The sequence below is a fragment of the Delphinapterus leucas genome, chromosome 7 (genome assembly GCF_059928025.1).
Source record: "Delphinapterus leucas isolate spDelLeu-1000000601 "Yukka" chromosome 7, BTC_Dleu_Yukka2, whole genome shotgun sequence".
In the NCBI taxonomy this organism is placed as follows: domain Eukaryota; kingdom Metazoa; phylum Chordata; class Mammalia; order Artiodactyla; family Monodontidae; genus Delphinapterus; species Delphinapterus leucas.
This window is the reverse complement of record NC_143135.1, coordinates 88,828,713-88,845,746: the sequence shown is the minus strand read 5'-3', so window position 1 is coordinate 88,845,746 and position 17,034 is coordinate 88,828,713. Positions and strand designations below refer to the sequence as shown.

The 17,034-nt window shown below is 40.9% G+C and overlaps 1 protein-coding gene across 5 annotated transcripts in view; it reads left to right on the top strand.

Moving 5' to 3' along the window:
• ALG9 (ALG9 alpha-1,2-mannosyltransferase) overlaps positions 1–12,265 on the top strand; it is a 92,374-nt gene extending 80,109 nt beyond the window's left edge. For 4 of the 5 annotated variants that reach the window (XM_089915530.1, XM_022561548.3, XM_022561553.3 and 1 more), the window contains 2 exons: positions 8,340–8,458; positions 8,748–12,265. In XM_089915530.1, the coding sequence (XP_089771656.1) occupies positions 8,340–8,458; positions 8,748–8,785 (157 nt within the window). In that variant the 3' untranslated portion in view covers positions 8,786–12,265. Of the gene's footprint in view, positions 1–8,339; positions 8,506–8,747 lie in introns of all 5 variants that reach the window. The other variant, XM_022561549.3, reaches the window with a different exon arrangement.
• The last annotated feature ends 4,769 nt before the right edge of the window (positions 12,266–17,034 follow it).

The following is a 17,034-nucleotide window of genomic DNA, read 5'->3' as shown; positions in this document are numbered from 1 at the left end:
CTGGTCAAGAGCTTATGCTGTTATGTCAGATGATTGGCCAAGGCCACAAAGCAGTGAAATGATTCACTCCATACACCAGTCTTGCGGTGATGCGATTCGTTTGTTCCTTAGCAAACTTCCAGGTCATCCACAGTGTGGATCTTTGGAGTTGTGGATCAAACAGTCAAAACTGTGAATGTATTCATTGAATGCTCAAGGGTCTGTGGACATGCCCACTGAAAACAGTGTCATTCTGGTCACATGGGTAATGATGATTTAGTAAATTTTGTGGAAACTGAAACCTGGAGAGGTTTCTTCCTTCCTTCCTCCCTCCCTCCCTCCCTCCCTCCCTCCCTCCCTCCCTCCCTCCTCCCTCCCTTCCTCCCTTCCTCTCTTCCTCCCTTCCTCTCTCTCCCCCTCCCTCCCTCTCTCTCCCCCTCCCTCCCTCTCTCTCCCCCTCCCTCCCTCTCTCTCCCCCTCCCTCCCTCCCTCCCTTCCTTCCTTCCTTCCTTCCTTTCTGCCGTGTTTGGTCTTCGTTGCTGTGCATAGGTTTCTCATTGCGGTGGCTCCTCTTGTTGCGGAGCACAGGCTCTAGGCACCTGGGCTTCAGTAGTTGCAGCATGTGGGCCCTACGGTGCGCAGGCTTCAGTATTTGCAGCGTGTGGGCTTAGTTGTGGCAGATGGGCTCTAGGGCACACGGGCTTCAGTAGTTGTGGCGCACAGGCTCAGTAGTTGTGGTGCGTGGGCTCTAGAGCACAGGCTCAGTAGTTGTGGCACACGGGCTTAGTTGCTCTGCGGCATGTGGGATCTTCCCGGACCAGGGCTCGAACCCGTGTCCCCTGCATTGGCAGGCGGATTCTCAACCACTGCACCACCAGGGAAGTCCCTGGAGAGGTTTCTTGACCTTTTGCATTAACGTGCTCTTTGCTAGGTAAGAAATGGGAGGGTGCAAGTAGTTCTGTGTTGCTGGGGCATAAAGTGAGAGGCTGGAGGGGAGGAAAACGAGGCAATAAAGGAAATAGGAACCAGAAGATGATACGAAACATGGAGTGTGAGAGTAATCTGATCAGCTCCATGAAGCCCTAGCAAAGACTGAGAAATGCAGGTCTGCAGAAATGCTTTGTACGGCCAGCACAATGCTTTAAAATGGATTTGAATGCGTTTTTCCACTTTGTCAGAGTCTTCGGCATTCTCTGTGGTTTTGTCTCTTGTCTCTCCTCTTCCTCTTCCTTCAGTCACTGTCGGTTCCCCTGGCTACTTTTTTACTGACATTTAGGCCATTTGTGTTGTACAGGTGTGTCCTACAGGTGTTTCTCATCTACTTTTACCAGATTTTGTTTTTTAAATCCTTGATGTGTGAAGCCTCCCTCCCCACCAAAAAAAGATTAAAACTTTTTGGGGAAAAAAATATATTCTCGGGCTTCCCTGGTGGCGCAGTGGTTGAGAGTCCGCCTGCCGATGCAGGGGACGCGGGTTCGTGCCCCGGTCCGGGAGGATCCCACATGCCGCGGAGCGGCTGGGCCCGTGAGCCATGGCCACTGGACCTGCGCGTCCGGAGCCTGTGCTCTGCAACGGGAGAGGCCACAACGGTGAGAGGCCCGCGTACCGCAAAAAAAAAAAAAAATAATATATATATATATATATATTCTCTTTGCTGTGATATGGATGCCCTCCACATCTCACTTGTGCTCTGAGATCCCAATGGCCACTGCAGCTTCCCCCTCCCCACGTGCACACTGAAGACTCCTACTTTGCTCTGCCCCATCTGATGACTTTAGGACTGAATTGGTTGAGAAGAGACGAGAACGAAGAGCTTCATATTTTTGATATTTCATTTTCCTTGTAGATGATGAATATTGCCAGAAGCGAGGGAGATAAACTAGTTGCTGTGATTTAAGAGTCAGGGTGTAGTCATTCATTCATTCACAGGATATTTATTGAGCACTTTCTGTGGCACTGTTCTAAAAGCTGGAGTACAGCAGTTAGACAGGTAAAGTTCTGTCTTCAAGGGACTGATATTCTAGGGGAGAATTAACATATAGCATGTAACTCCTGTGTCCATTTCTTTATTTTGGAGAAGGGATAAATGTCACCTCTGTCTTACTTACCATGAGAGTAATGTCTCCCACCCCATTTCCTATTAGAGAATATTAAAGACCAGCCACATTTTTGCTGCATATCAGCTTTTTGAGCAGTTCTTAAACGGCTTAATAGGAGACCAAAGACTGACTGTGACTAAGATTAAGTCTTGAGGGAATTCTGAGACTCTCTTCAGAACTGATGATTTCTCTGAAAGGCCAGTTCTGTTCTGAGGGTTGTGGAAGTCTGTCACTGAACTGTGAACTAAGTGCGAGAGAGAACAAGAGACAAAGACAAAAAGAGAGGGAACTAACTTTAAAAAGAAAGAGAACTGGCAGTGAGCTCAGACTACAGGTTTACACGGATAGTAATGTTTGGATGGATGGATGGATGGATGGATGGATGGATGGATGGATGGATGGAGAGAGAGAGAGAGAGATAAAAATAAAAGAGAAAACCTGAGTACTAGGACGTTTTCTTTTTAAAACGAAAAATTGACCCAGCATTTCCATTGTGTCTGTTGAACTGGTGACATCAGGGGCCAGCAGCCAGTCTTCCACTGACGTCAGCAAGAGCAGATTGAAATCTCCACAGCAGAGTGCTCCCCAGCCCTGATAAGTAGGGCTGGTAATTGAATTAGAAAACATTCTGAGCTATCAGCTAATTATGCTATTCAGGCAATTGCTTTGTTCACGTCTGTTTCATCCTTGAATTGCCTGAGTGACTTTCTCACTGGGAGGGGAAGTACTTCAGTGTCCACGATAGAGGCACATATTTTGCGTCTCCCTCAATTATGCTACCTGTGCTTCCCTAGGGCAATACTTCGGCATTTCACATTATTACGGACGTTGTATGAGTTTTGATCAGCGTTAGTTTTGTTCTAATTTGTGATTCAGTCTGATCTTTGTTTCCCCATGTCTGAATGTGTGCACATGCATGTTATTCCAGTGCTCTTTTCTTTCACAAAGGCAAATAACCAATTTGATTTCCCTTCTTCCAGCAATCGTACAATATAACAATTTGAAAGGCCTTAGTCATGCTTAACATATTAAAGCTACTGATGGGAAAGAAATTAATCTAGAACAGCAGCTATAGTATTAGAAATGAAGGATTCACGTCAACTTCGTCTTTTGGTTTAAAAAAAAAAATCACAGAATCTTCCCTTCCCAGCTCAGAAGTGTATGTGTTGATTGTTTACTCACTTCATCCACTGGAAGAAATTAGTGGCTTTAGGTGTTAAAGACAGACAATGCTATTAAAAATCACAAGCAAAATCTGCAAGAGAAAAGAAGGTTCATCTTCTAGTAAGGATTTTTCCAGTACGAAGCACTGATGATAAATTTTACTTAACTTCTCCTTACATTTAGTTCCCACTTCTTATATAGTTTTGTGTTCAGGCTTAATTAGAAATGCCTCCTTGCTTCCTGAACACATTATCTAGAATTTGATGCCAAATTTCTTATGCTTGTACACTGAGGAAGCATGGGAGAATCCCAGTGCTTCTTGGGTCTCTTGGGACAAACACATGCTTGTCCTTAGCAAGATGGTTATTGCAAACCACACATTCAGTGGGACTTTGAAATCCTCATTGAGAGTAGGAAAGAACTTGTAATTTTGAGGAACTTGAAAGGAGGCTGGTGTGGTGAGAGTGTAGTGGGCAAGGAAGAAAATGGCACAAGGTGAGGTGAGACAGGTAAGTGAGGGCTAGATCTCCTACGGCTTTGTAGATCATTAGAGTTTGGATTTTATTCAAGCCATTCTCCAGTTGTTGCTGAGTGGACAGAGCATTTAACCTGAGTTGCCTATAGATTTGGTTATGGATGGGCAAGTTGCTTTTTTTTGCCTAGTGTACCTTGGAATGTTGGATGGACAAAATGGAATAATGTATAGTAAATGCTTCTTCCACACCTATGCAACCCTCAGTGTTTGTTCTGTCTTCTGAATATGTGTATTATCACTTTGAACTTCTGTATCAGCTATTTAATATTTAGTGTATGCTACATTATGGTTACATCGTTCATATTCTGTTTCTTCCAACGATAGATTATTAGCTCTTTGAGAACAGAGGCTTCAGGGCTAGCACACAAAGCTCTACACACAGTAAGCACATAGGGGTTTTTTTTGTTTGTTCATTTTAAGGATTTGAGGTTTCCTTTATTTAAAACTTTGTCTACTGGTTTTTAAAAATTATTACAAGTAACATATTTCACGTACTTTTGTATATATTTGAAATTTTCTATGTAACAAATGGAAAACAAAGGAGGTTGTTAATAAAAAGTAGTATGGTGCAAAGTACAAAATAAAAATCATCTGCTATGTCATAGGGACTGCATAATTTTTGTTTTAATTGGTATTGTTAAAATTGCCTTTCCAAACGGCTCTTGCAGGTTTCCACTTTTACTGGCAATATCAATTTCCTAATTTCTCGCCAGTGTTTGATACTGTCAGACTTTTCAACTTTTGCAAACCTGATTATTGAAAAATTGTATCTAGATTTACATTTCCCCAGTTACTAGTAAAATTGGACATTATTTCATATGGTTATTGGCCATTTACATTTCTTTTCTCTGTTTATGTCCTTTGTCATTTTTTCCTTTTGAGTTGTTTGTCTTAGTGAATGCAGGAATACTTTATATATTCTAGGTACTCTTCCTCTGTTAATGTATGGTAAATATTTTGTCCCAATCCCTTCTATTTTTTTACCTTTGTTTCAGCTTGCCTTTTGCACTCAGCAGTAAAGCATAGTGGCCCTTCTTCCATTTTAGGGAGGTCAGTATTTTTGATGATGATTATGTCCCATGTATAGCCCAAGATAGTTTTCTGAAATGATCTTTTAGAACGAACTCCTTGGCATGACCTATCAGCCTAAAAATAACCATCACCATTTGCTGTCTTGGCCCAATAGACCCTGTTTGTTTTCATATATTTTAGTTATTTTAAAAATAACTTATAAGAATAATGAAAGGACAGTTTAAAAATCTTCATTTGAAATTTTAATAATAATATAAATGTGGCAATCCCAATCTTTATTCCATATTCTCCTGGTTTTGAATATACATACCTGAAATGGGCACCTCTGAACTCAACTAAATACTCATCAACTGTCATTCATGAACCTGGAATATATACATCTTGAAAATACTGGTTCCAGACTTCAGATACATCTCTAATAGGTTCTAGCTTGTTACTTCTGGTTCTTCCTGCATTTGTATTATCAAAATGCAAAACTTGAAGAATTTTTTGAAACCTTAAATGGCTCGTAATTTTGTTGAAGACAGCTATCTTCTTTGCTCCATAATTTAAACACTTTCATCTTTAGATTTATAAACATCAATCAAAATGATCAATTCTTTGAATTTTTTATTTCTTTATTATCTGTATCCTTCTAGTCACTTTCATATATTAACCTGCCCTCAACATTTGTCCACTCATGAACTGTATCAAATAGAATTTGGCACACAGACCCCATAAAAGATAAAAGAATGTAGTCATATGCCCTTTTAGCGTAACAGGATAGTCCAAGTTCTTGTTGCAAAATATTGCATGATGAAGTCGTAGGGGAGCAAAACTTTTCCTTCTACCCTTCTAGGTTCTTTTGTTTGGCCTAATAATCAAATTGACGTAAGATAGATTTACAAGAGAAAAACCAATTTAATTTCATATGTACAGGAGCCCCATAAAAATAAGAGACCCAAAGACAAGCCTCAGGCATTTGAGGCTTATATGCCATCCTGAGCTAAGGAACAGGATAGAGGCCTGGGGCTTTGGAGGGGAGGAGGGTCATTCACAGGACAGTAAGAAGGGCAGATGTTTTCCCTGCCACACAGATATGTCATTCAGATAAAAAATTATCTCTGGTAATACCTCTCTCTCTGAGCCAGCTTCCCTACCTAGATTCTTTTAGGTAGTTAAGGGGGAGGTAGAAAGTTCTTCCTGTGTCTCTTGGGCCTTATCTTCAACTCAAAATAATCTGCACGCTAGCTGTATGCTTTGGGGAGGCTCATTCTGAATCCCTCCAAAGTCCTTCCTGTTGAATGACTAACTGAATGAGAACACCTATTTCCTTTTTGTTCTTAGAAATATACTGTTCACTCATCACTTCTTGAGTTAGAAAATTTGTCTAGTATGTGGTCATCTAAAGACTCATAGTGTGAAATTTTGCCTTTATGATAAATGTTACCATCATCATTAGAGTCTTAAGTGCTGCAATTTGTCTCTTTGCATTCATCTTCTGATTTGTCTAATTGTGAAATGTCTTCCTCTGTCAATGTTCTTCTCATTGGCATTAGGGACAGAAAATTTTAAAATTCTGAACTCTCAGCTGTGCTCAATTAAAGCTAAGTGCAGACTACAAAGATAGTGTCTCAAGTCTTTTGCACCTTATTGAAAGATGATGCATACTTTGGACAGTGCAGTGAGAAAATTGAAGGATAATATAATTGAATCACTTTTGCATCATCCTTTTTGGGGATTTCATCACTCTTCCTTTCTCTTACCATTTGTCTTTTTTTTAAAGCACAGTTGTAAATAATCCAAGATGTAGGGAAAAAAAAAAGACCACTAAGATTCAGTAATATAGCTTAAATTTATAAAAGCTTGTGCTGGACCCATATGGTAGTTACAAGATAGAATGAGTTTTACTTTATTTTTGATAGTAAGTATAATTTCCCTTTGTTGTTTGGAAGACTCTAAGAAGAATAAAATTATGAAATAACAATCCTTCCAAGTAGTAAGGAATAGTTCCAAAAAGAAAGTAAAATTGGGCCCAATGGACCTAATGTTATACCAAGGACTGAGTTGACCGGAAATATATACTGACTGTATTAGTGAAGCTTTTAGTGTGGAGTCAACTGGAATGGAAATAACGTTTAATTCGGTTTAGCCTTTCTTTTCTACACTGAAGCCTGCAAGAGTTTGCTCCAGCTTACAACTTTCTGTTCTGACCTTCCCCTTATCTGTGCAGCACGGACAGAAAGAATAAATTAACTTCTTTTTGACTGAGGTAGGTGCTTCCTCCTCCTGTTCATTTTGTTTGCAGGAGCCCTGCTTTATCTCATGTGTCTCTCTTCTAAGCCTCTTTTCTCTATCAAAGCCCTTGAGCTGTTAGCTGTTGAAGTGAAGTGCATCTCTGTAGAGCACAGAGCACTGCCAGCATCCCAGTTGGGGAGAATCTCTAAGAGGTGTGTATGCCAAGCACGATATCATTGTGTGCAGGCATTGCAGGAGTCTGCCAAACTCAGGGGTAGGCTGCCAGTACAAATGCCACGTTGACATGACATTTACAAGTTGAGAGTCTGGAAAAGGACTGGCAGTGGAACATCCTTCAGCTACCTTATTTAGGTTGGCGGTTTCAGGGCCAACTTTTGGTTTTTAGACTCAGAAACCATAGTCAAGAAGTAATACTTCGTATAGAATTTAAAACTATCACTGCCGCTTTTTCTAGTAAGTGATGAATCCTGTTAGCCTGTTCCTGGGATGCAGGATAAACCAGAGTGGTAAGAGTGCAGAACCTGAAATCAAATCTGGATTTGAATGAGGGCTTTATCACTTACTTTGTAACCCTGATCAAGTTACTTAATCTATGTAAGTCTCATTTTCCTATCTATAAAATAGGGATAATATCACTTTCCTCATAGGGTTATCAGATGGATTAAATAATATCCTTAAAAGTATAAGCACCAGTGCCTGTTCAATAATAGGTATTCAATAAATGTGAGGTATTTTTCACATTCTTTAGAAACTTGTGAGAAATTCAGGTTTTTAGCTGTTCTTATCTATATTTTAGCAAAAAGTAAAAAGATTCTCTCTTTGACTTAAGAATTGCCAGAACGGTACTCACAGGAAGCCCAGAACACAGTTTTCTCCAGCTCTCTAGGAAAACTTAGAGCCAGAGTCAGGATCATTTGAGCATTTTGGCATCTCTACAGTTTTTTAGGTACAGAAACCTTTGAGGTATTAAGAATTTATTTCTGTAATAGCAGTCCTTTGATTGAATTGGAATTTTTCTATGGCAAATTCTAATGCAAAGTGCAGACCTAGAGCTATTCTGAAGGATATCCTGTGGCTTAATAGAGAGGCTATCATTTGGGTGCAGGTAAGAAGGTACTTGGTCTTGCTTAAGTCTTTCATCAAGATCTAGTAGCTAAATAACAGACTTTTCTGTGCTGCTTGTATAAAATATCCTCACCATAGCACTTTATTTCCTTTAATCATTTTCAATACATTAGTAAATCCTCTCAAATGATAAAATTCTGTCTTTTCTTTTTTCTCTTGTTTTTCAGATCTTCAAAGTTGTTGCGGGCATTCTATGTTCCCTTCCTGTCAGATCAGTATACAGTGTATGCAAACTACACCATCCTCAAACCCCGGAAAGGAAAGCAAATCAGGAAGAAAAGTGGAGGTTAGCACCATGCCTGTGGCCCCAAAGGACAACCATCCTGTTAACTGGTAATTCCACTGACAGGACTCCCTCCAAGTCATCGTTTGTAACGTTTGTAATAAAAGCCGTCTGACAAGAATACTGGAATCTGGGCTCTTTGGGCTTGTCAGAGTCAATCACATTCACTTCTTAATGTGTGTCTCTGTTCTGCATGTACACTTTGTGCAGCTAGGTGGAGAAAGGCCCTAAAGTCCGGGTAGATACATTGCTCCACATCTCATTGTTTTTCTTCTGTTCAATTATTTACTAGACCGGAGAAGAGTAGAACCAACTTTCAGGAAGAATTGAAAATCCCGGGACTGGATGGCTGTGTTGAGCTGTTCCACACACTCTGGCTTGGCATCCAAGAACTAGCCTCCCTTGGGCCGTATGAGCTTCTCCACCAAAGCTCTTTGGCAGCTCCTAGCAGACGACCTCCTTCCAATCCTAGTGCTGAAAATGAGCACAGCCTAATTGCCAACGTACACGTCCTTTTCACCTCCGGCAAGACTAAGCTTTTCTAAAGCACGTCACAGGACCAGGACCCTACCCTGGAGGTATCTCAGGAAAAATGCAACCAGTTGAGGAACTGTGGCTTAATTTCATTACATAGGATGCCTCTTGCTTTCATCTTATTTCCTTTACAACAAACTATAACTATATGGGTTTGGGTTTTTGTTTGTTTGTTTTTTAAGCTTTAGCATGCTGTTTCTTGAATTCAAGACTTCCCTGTATAAAGGTATCAACAGACCAGACTATAACTGTACAGGACATACGTGGAGAAAATTAACTCTACCAGTTGGTAGATTTGGATGACATCACATTTTAAAGTAATTTATTCTGAGGCCATTTCTGAGGAAATTAAGAATCTCCCTTTTTTAAACAGCCCTAGTGAAAAAGACCAGTGTATATTCATGGCACCTGTTTTTGAGTATGTCTATTGCAAAGCACATCCTGCATGGGGCACCTCTAGTCAAGTAGGCAATGATAAGGACTTAATTAAAACATAAGTATATACTTTACTTTGCTTTTACACACAGTATTTCATAGTTTACAAAGCACTTTCACATTATCTCATTCGATCCTCACAGTCATGACGTGAGGTAGACAAAGCAAGTGGTTTTATCCCCATTTTACAGATGAAGAAACTGAGACTAGGGGGCAGGGGGCAGGGGGAGGTAAGGTGACTTGCCCAAGGCCACACAGCCAATAAGTAGTAGCGCTAGGACCAGAACCTGGGTTGCCTAACTTCTCATCCAGTGCTCGTCCCTACTCCTCACTTGACTATGAGAACATTACTTGAAAGAATGATGAGGTTGGCCAGAGACCTAATTGATAACGTAACTTTCTATTTTAAGGAAGAATTTTATCTGTGTTTCTGTGAGTTCTTTGGAGCCTCCAGTCTGCCTATTGGTTAGACCATCATAGCGGTACTCCGGGATGCAGCCTGGCCTGTGGCAGGAAAGTAGTGCTCATGTTTGGAAGTCAAGCACCTTTGCAGCCACACAGGATCCAATACCAGTTCCATTCCTATAGTCAATCTGGGGTCACTTTATAGTGCCTTATTTCCCTAAGGGTGATTGTGTCTAGTATCTGCAAATAGGATGCATTCATTTTTCAGAGTTTCCATCTTTCATTTTTCAAAGAGAAGGGATTTTCAGTAGGAACTGATCCCAAGAGAGGAGAAGTGACAAGGGAAGAAATGGCTAGTTACCATATGAAGAGTCCTCATTCGGATCCCCTCTAAAGGAATATCTGGGGAGGGGTTGAAGAATTGTGAGTCAGTAGGTCTAGATAGCATGAACAATGATAACGGGAGAGTGAAGATAAACTGGGGTCCCACTTGCTGCTTTAAGGATTTTTGTATTTAATTTTCAATACTTGATTACTGTTTCCCAAGGCAGATATTGGCACATGTGGTCTGACTATGGGATAGAGAATTTCTAGTGAAAGATCTTGCCATACCTGCAGTAATAGTGCACTGTCCTTCACAGTGGCTAGAGCTCTTTTTTTTGCCAAGGTAAATGAGAAGGTACAGTAATGGAGGTCCATGGTGAGTGGTTTTTTTCTAATCAAAGTGGTACAGTACTGATCCATTTTATCATGTTGCATGTTAAAAAAAAAAAAAGCCTTCTAAGCAAGAACTTACTGTAATGTAGCACAAAAAAGGTCATGATCAATCTAGGTATTCCTTGGGAATATCAGTTGCTATCCCTTTTAAAACCTGATTTCAGTTTGCTCTGTTCTATGAATATCTTTAGTGAGAGCACAGTAAATTGCAGAACACTCTGCCAAATTCGATAGGTAAGGGATATAAAAATGAATGTCTTTTGTTGTGAAGGTGTTTTTCACATGATATATAAACGCGTTAAAACATCTCCACCTGGGCTTCCCTGGTGGCGCAGTGGTTGAGAGTCCGCTTGCTGATGCAGGGGACATGGGTTCGTGCCCCGGTCCAGGAAGATCCCACATGCCGCGGAACGGCTGGGCCAGTGGGCTGTGGCTGCTGAGCCTGCGCGTCCGGAGCCTGTGCTCCGCAACGGGAGAGGCCACAACAGTGAGAGGCCCGCGTACCACAAAAACAAAACCACAGAACATCTCCACCTCAGCAATACAGGGAGGTTAGCTTTGCCTGGGAAGAGAGTTTCAAAACACTTGGTGAGAGTAGCATTTCTCCTCCAGAGAATCAGTGTTCAGCATGAGCTGACCGCTTTGCTCACTGTAAGGATAAAGTATCTCAGGTACGTTTTTCTCCAAAGATTGTTGACTATCTGGGAATGAATGAAGGTCTACAGCTTATTGGTAATAAGCTTTGATTGCAGAGCTGAGCGAGGGAGTTGGGTGTATTGGCAGTCCCAGGGCTCTCTGATCTCTGGATCTTAAGCAGCCTTGTCTGAACCCCAGATCTCACAACACTGAGTCCTATTACTGAACCAGCCTGTGTAGTAGCATCTGCTATCAAAGTATACCTGTCAACTGGTAGGTGTCATCTGATAAGAAAGACCACTCATTTTAATCTCTTGAGATTATAACATTAAAGTGAAGCCCACACTCTTTATTACTGAATTCAAGTTTAGAAACTGATTCTCTGTTTTAAATCAAGGTGGTTCTTGATCCCAACCATTTATTTGGGTCATTTTTTCTAGTTTGGAGTTCTGGGAAAGAACCTTCCAAACCCCATGTAATTCTGCAGCATTAGATCCAGATTGACCATTTGGGCAAAGCACAAATGGAAATCCTTTATTGTGTTTTGCATTTTGTAGGATTTATTGAAATAAGAATTCACTGTGATTGTGCTGTCTTCTGGCCAGTGTTGGGCAGCTCTGCTTTAAATTTGGTTAATTTTATTTTCTCTGAAGAGCGAAAAGAGGCACAGTTTAATCTTTGCCTCCACAGGCATATTAAGCTCATGTATTAATTCATTCTTAGGCTCCTACATTAAATGCCTTGGGTAAACAGATAAATGGACATGTGCTCAGCTGTAATATTTTTGCAAAAGAAAGATCTGACTTCCATATAGCATTGTTGGATTTCAGAGGCTCTCTGGTGTTTTGATAAATCTAAATGAATGTTGCCTTTAATTTTTCCAGTATATAATCTATTTAACCGTGAGATTCATGCTGCAAGTGAAATCAGGAAGCACTGCAGTGTTGAAGCAAGAGTATTGTTCAATTCATTTGTCTTCCTGATCCTTGTACTTTATTTCACATGTCAGTGTTTACATTACATACTTGTATTTTCTGTGAAAGAGAAAGTTAAATAAATCTTGGCAGTTTGATTTTCCTTTTATTAAGTTGATATTTTCTCTTTTGCTTTTAGCTTTTAAATCTTTGGTGGAGATTGGAACCTGAAGGAGCTCAACTCCTTCCATCACCCCCACTTTCCTCCTTCAGTGTATAGACCTGCCCTCTGTAGACCAAATAGCCCAGAATGTTTATTCTGAAAACTCTGGGAAGAAGCCATTGGAAAACCCAGTGAGGGTTAGTTTAATTTTGTGGAAAAACCAAGCACAGTGGGAACTACTCAGTGTGTCAACATTGTGCCTAAAAGAGAGTTTCTGGGTCCATGTTACGTTTTTGGATTAAGAATCTCTGGGCGGGCTTCCCTGGTGGCGCAGTGGTTGAGAGTCCGCTTGCTGATGCAGGGGACACGGGTTCGTGGCCCGGTCCGGGAAGATCCCACATGCCGCGGAGCAGCTGGGCCCGTGAGCCATGGCCGCTGAGCCTGCGCGTCCGGAGCTTGTGCTCTGCAATGGGAGAGGCCACGACAGTGAGAGGCCCACATACTGAAAAAAAAAAAAAAGAATCTCTGGGCTTTGAGAGTCTTAATATTCATAGAAATGTGATCTAGTAATATCTAACATTTAGGTAATTTTCCACTTTGTCAGAGGTTGTCAGGAGCAATAAAACTTTTTTTGTGAATGAATTTCTAACGTCATTCCTGTATCTTGCACCTTATAGCCAATAACTTCTAGTAGCCATCTCGTTTAGTACCATTGGTTACCAGTTTTCTTTCCATAGGACCCAAAATGCCCAGGAAACTTGGTTTGATTATTTCTTCCAAGTTGTTTTAGAGAAGGATATTTTATTAATATAATTCCAGAAGGGAGAAGTCCACAGCCCTAATGAATTTCTTTTCCCCTCCTAGAAGGCCATCCTTCTCCCTGTTTATTTTTCTTACTTTTAGGGCCAGCTCGAGTCTCCCTCTCTTTTATGAAGTCTTTCTAGACTTCAGACCCCTGTGATTACTTCCTGAACCCTCTTGAGTACCCAGTGTCTTTACTAATGACATAGAACCTTAACATGCAACCCTTGCAAGCCTGTCTCTCAAGAACATTGTTGGCACGTCTGGGGGCAAAGACCATGTCACACTTCAAGAAACCTTGAACAAAACAAAAATACAGCTGTTGCTTTCAGTTTGGTCGATTTTAGGCCACAGAAAATAGAGCAAGTCATGAGCCCTATAGTAACTCAAAGGGCAATTTGAAAGATGTGAATGAGGCTAAATGCTATGTATATTTTAGGACACATGCTTTCACACAAAGGAGGATTCCTCAGAATACCTTCGAAAAAGAGAGATTGTGTACCTTCATTGAACATTTTTATTATTACTTGGTTTTGGAGAGTCAGACAGCCCACAACACCTTCTGAATGAATTTGGAGCAGAAAGCCTCTCCTCCAGGTGTGAGGAGATGCTCAGTTCCTACCAGATACATGCCCTGCTAGGAAAAGGAAGTCTATAACTGCAAGATGACTTCGTAGTGATACGTTCAAATTCAATAATATCAAGTAGTAAGTGATTTTTTTGCAGCTGAAAGCTGTTTTGGCTCTCTTCAGCCCTGGAGTTCACCACAGACCTGGCATTGAAACCAATTACAACCAACAGATTTGGTAAATGAAATGAGAGACATTCAGATAAGGGATGTGAGAATACAGAACTGTAGTGAGACGACAGGCAGACTGGGAACTCCTATTGTAGCTCCTTAGAATAAACAGCTCGTGATTAACAATTGGGTTAAATAGCATACCTAAGTATGAGCATCTCTTTAAAATATTTAAGGAAATCTTAAGGTGTCTTTATAAAATACTTGAAGGTAGTAGGGGTTTTTGGTTTGTTTTTGCTTCTCGTTTCTGGGCTGCATGTTCTGCCTTGACATGCCTAGAGATAAGAGTGTAAATCGGGTGATTCTTGATGGTCCTGTCAGCCAAAAGATTGTGTGAGATAAAAGTAACTTCTTCTGACAAGGGTTTTTTGCAGACCACAACCATGGATTCCAGCCATTTACTGCCTTAGGAGGATTATCTTTGACTTTTATTTGCCTGCAGGTATTTGGCAACTGGTGCCATTGGACTGTAATTTGCCATTTTAACCCTCGAATTCCAACTTGCCAAATGAGAAGGGTATGGTTTCTGGTCTGTTTGCTAGGGCGCTTCAGCAGCATTATACTCAATGCTGGAGAAGATGTGACCCACAGAGCAGTGATTCTCAGCTGGAGCTCCACAAAACAATCACCTGGGGACCCTTTGAAAATTGCCACTGTCTGCTTGGACCCACCCCCTTCCTCCCAGGGAATTCTGAGTTAGTGGCCCAAGATGGGCCTAGTCATCGTTACTTTTTTTTTTTTTTAAACTACTTAGGTGATTTTTCTAACTACCCACTGCTATTGATACTAGAGACTGGAAAGCAAACAATCACACGAAAGATCAAAGATAATTAAGTCAGCAAAATGTTTGGTGTCTTTTTCCAATTACAACCCCTGTTAACCCAGCCCTCTTCCCCTCCCCAGACCCTTTTCTCTGCTTTTTCTGCCCTATCAAACCTTACCTGTCCCATCTCTCATTCTTTCTGGGCCCCGCTTTCTGGGAAACAATTAACTAATGTGGTACTGAAGTACACTAATGGATGTTAATAATTTACTCCAGTTCCCTTCTCATTGATCCTCTCATCTCAGTACATTTGAATGATAACAATCTGGAAAAAAGGAATGACTAATTTTGGCAATTTCAGACCCATTCAAGGGCCATTTAATTTATTTATTATATGGGAGGAGAGAGTTTCAGCTGGCAGATCCAACCTTCAGGAAGACTGCCTGGCCTTTTTCAAACCCTATTGGCCCCCTCAGATAAGGACCTGTGGCTGTCTTGAATAGGAGAATGAAAAAAAAATGTGTGTGGGTATTAAGCCCTCCTGCTCTGGGCACACTGAGGGAGGCTGCTTTGTCGATCTTATATACTTATCTGTTTGTTTGAGACAAGTACAGTGAAGACTTCCCCTTTGTTATTGTGCCACTGGTCTTCGGAGCTTCTCTGGAGCTGCTGCTACTTCCCCCTCCTCACTCCTGCAGACATGAGAGCAAAGGTTAATCTCATTTTGAGAGAAATGACCTGATATGTGTTCACCCAACCAGCAAGAAAACACCATGTATCATTCAGGAATTGGTCTTGCTCCTTGTCTCCCTATTAACAATATGTCTCTAAGCCTCCTTGGTATTTCCTATAATATGTTCCCATTTTTTCTTGCCTGTGAAATATTTGTGGAGTTATGTAGAAAAGGAGGCTGGCTTTGCAGTGCTACATTTATAAAAGAATCTTGTGAATTTTTAAAAAAAACTCAGCCCCTTCCTCTTTCCTTGGGCTTTTTTCTATAATTGTGTTCCCAGAGTCTGTGATATTCTAAAAAATAGAACTCAGAGTTTAAATTTGTTGCCATGCTTTTTGGGTTTTGTTTTTGTTTTACTCCCAAGTATCACAGTTTCTGAAAACTCGAGGCAGCCTTGTCTGCAGTGCCCTAGTGTCCAGCAGAGGGCAGCCTATTCTCAATAAAAATTTCAGCTCTCCTTTTCCTCTAGGAATCTAATTAGTTCCACTAATTGCTGTATCCTTGGTGTCAAGATTCCAGTGTAAATTGAAATATCTGGGTTGCATTTCTTGAGAATCTGTATACTTTAGAATTACACTCCTATATTTCTATAATTACAAAATTTTCCTGGAGAAAACCGTGACCATAATTTGTGACAGCTGGATCATCACTGCTAACAGTGATTCCCTGGTTGGTAAATGATCCACAGGTCAATTCTTCCCAGTTAATTTTACCTCTGTTGACATGACCTTGATGGTCTTCATAGGTAGTAAAAGATATGTGTTTGGTTGAGAGGGGGAAGCAGCTACTTTTAGGGGTAATTACCAGCCATTTACTCATTTTCAAGTTTCCAGACATGAGCAAAGCAGTCTTAACTTTTCCTCTGCTAACTTATTATCAAAGGCAACTCAAAGGCTATATGAATGTTCAGGGTTCTCCCCTCCATCAGATGCCAACACATTATCTACAGCACAGTAGCTCAACTTAAGGTAGAAGGGGCTGAGCCCCTATAAAGTAAACGGTCTGAGAATACCTTTGATTTCTCCTCATGTGTAGGTCATGGGGTGAAAAGCAAACATTTGCAGAAGGAAGTAGAATTTGCATTTAAACGTATAGGGTATCCACTTAGGCAGATTTAGGCCTTTAGGGACAGACAAGTTCAGCTCTTTGATAAAGAAGGAAGATTTCCCTTCTTTATCCCATTTTTGAACTCAACCTTAGAACTATCTGGGGAATAGATTGAGGTTTGGGGTTTTTGTCATTTGGGGGGTTTCTTGTTTTCCTTTAATTTTTTTTACCCTCTAGATCATCAGATTTGCTCTGTGCAGAAATAATACGAGTAATACCTAACACTTATTAAGCATTTACTATACGTCAAGAAGGTTTCAAGTTGCTTTTTTTCCTCACATAATCCTCACAACAACCTTGTGAGCTCGGTAACTATTATCCTCTTTTTAAAGATGGGGAAACTGATACTCAGAGATATTAAATGTCTTGCCCAAGATCACCTGGGTAGAAAGTTGCAGACCTGGGATTCAAACGCAAACAGTCTGTCTGGCTCCAGACCCTCTCTTGTAACCATGATGGTACACTCCCTATTTCATGACCTCTTGTTTGGCTATTGTGCTCAGGTGTCTGGAATGGCTAGGTGGGCAGAGATAAGAACAGGGTCTAGTCACAGTCATGTCATTTTTTCAACG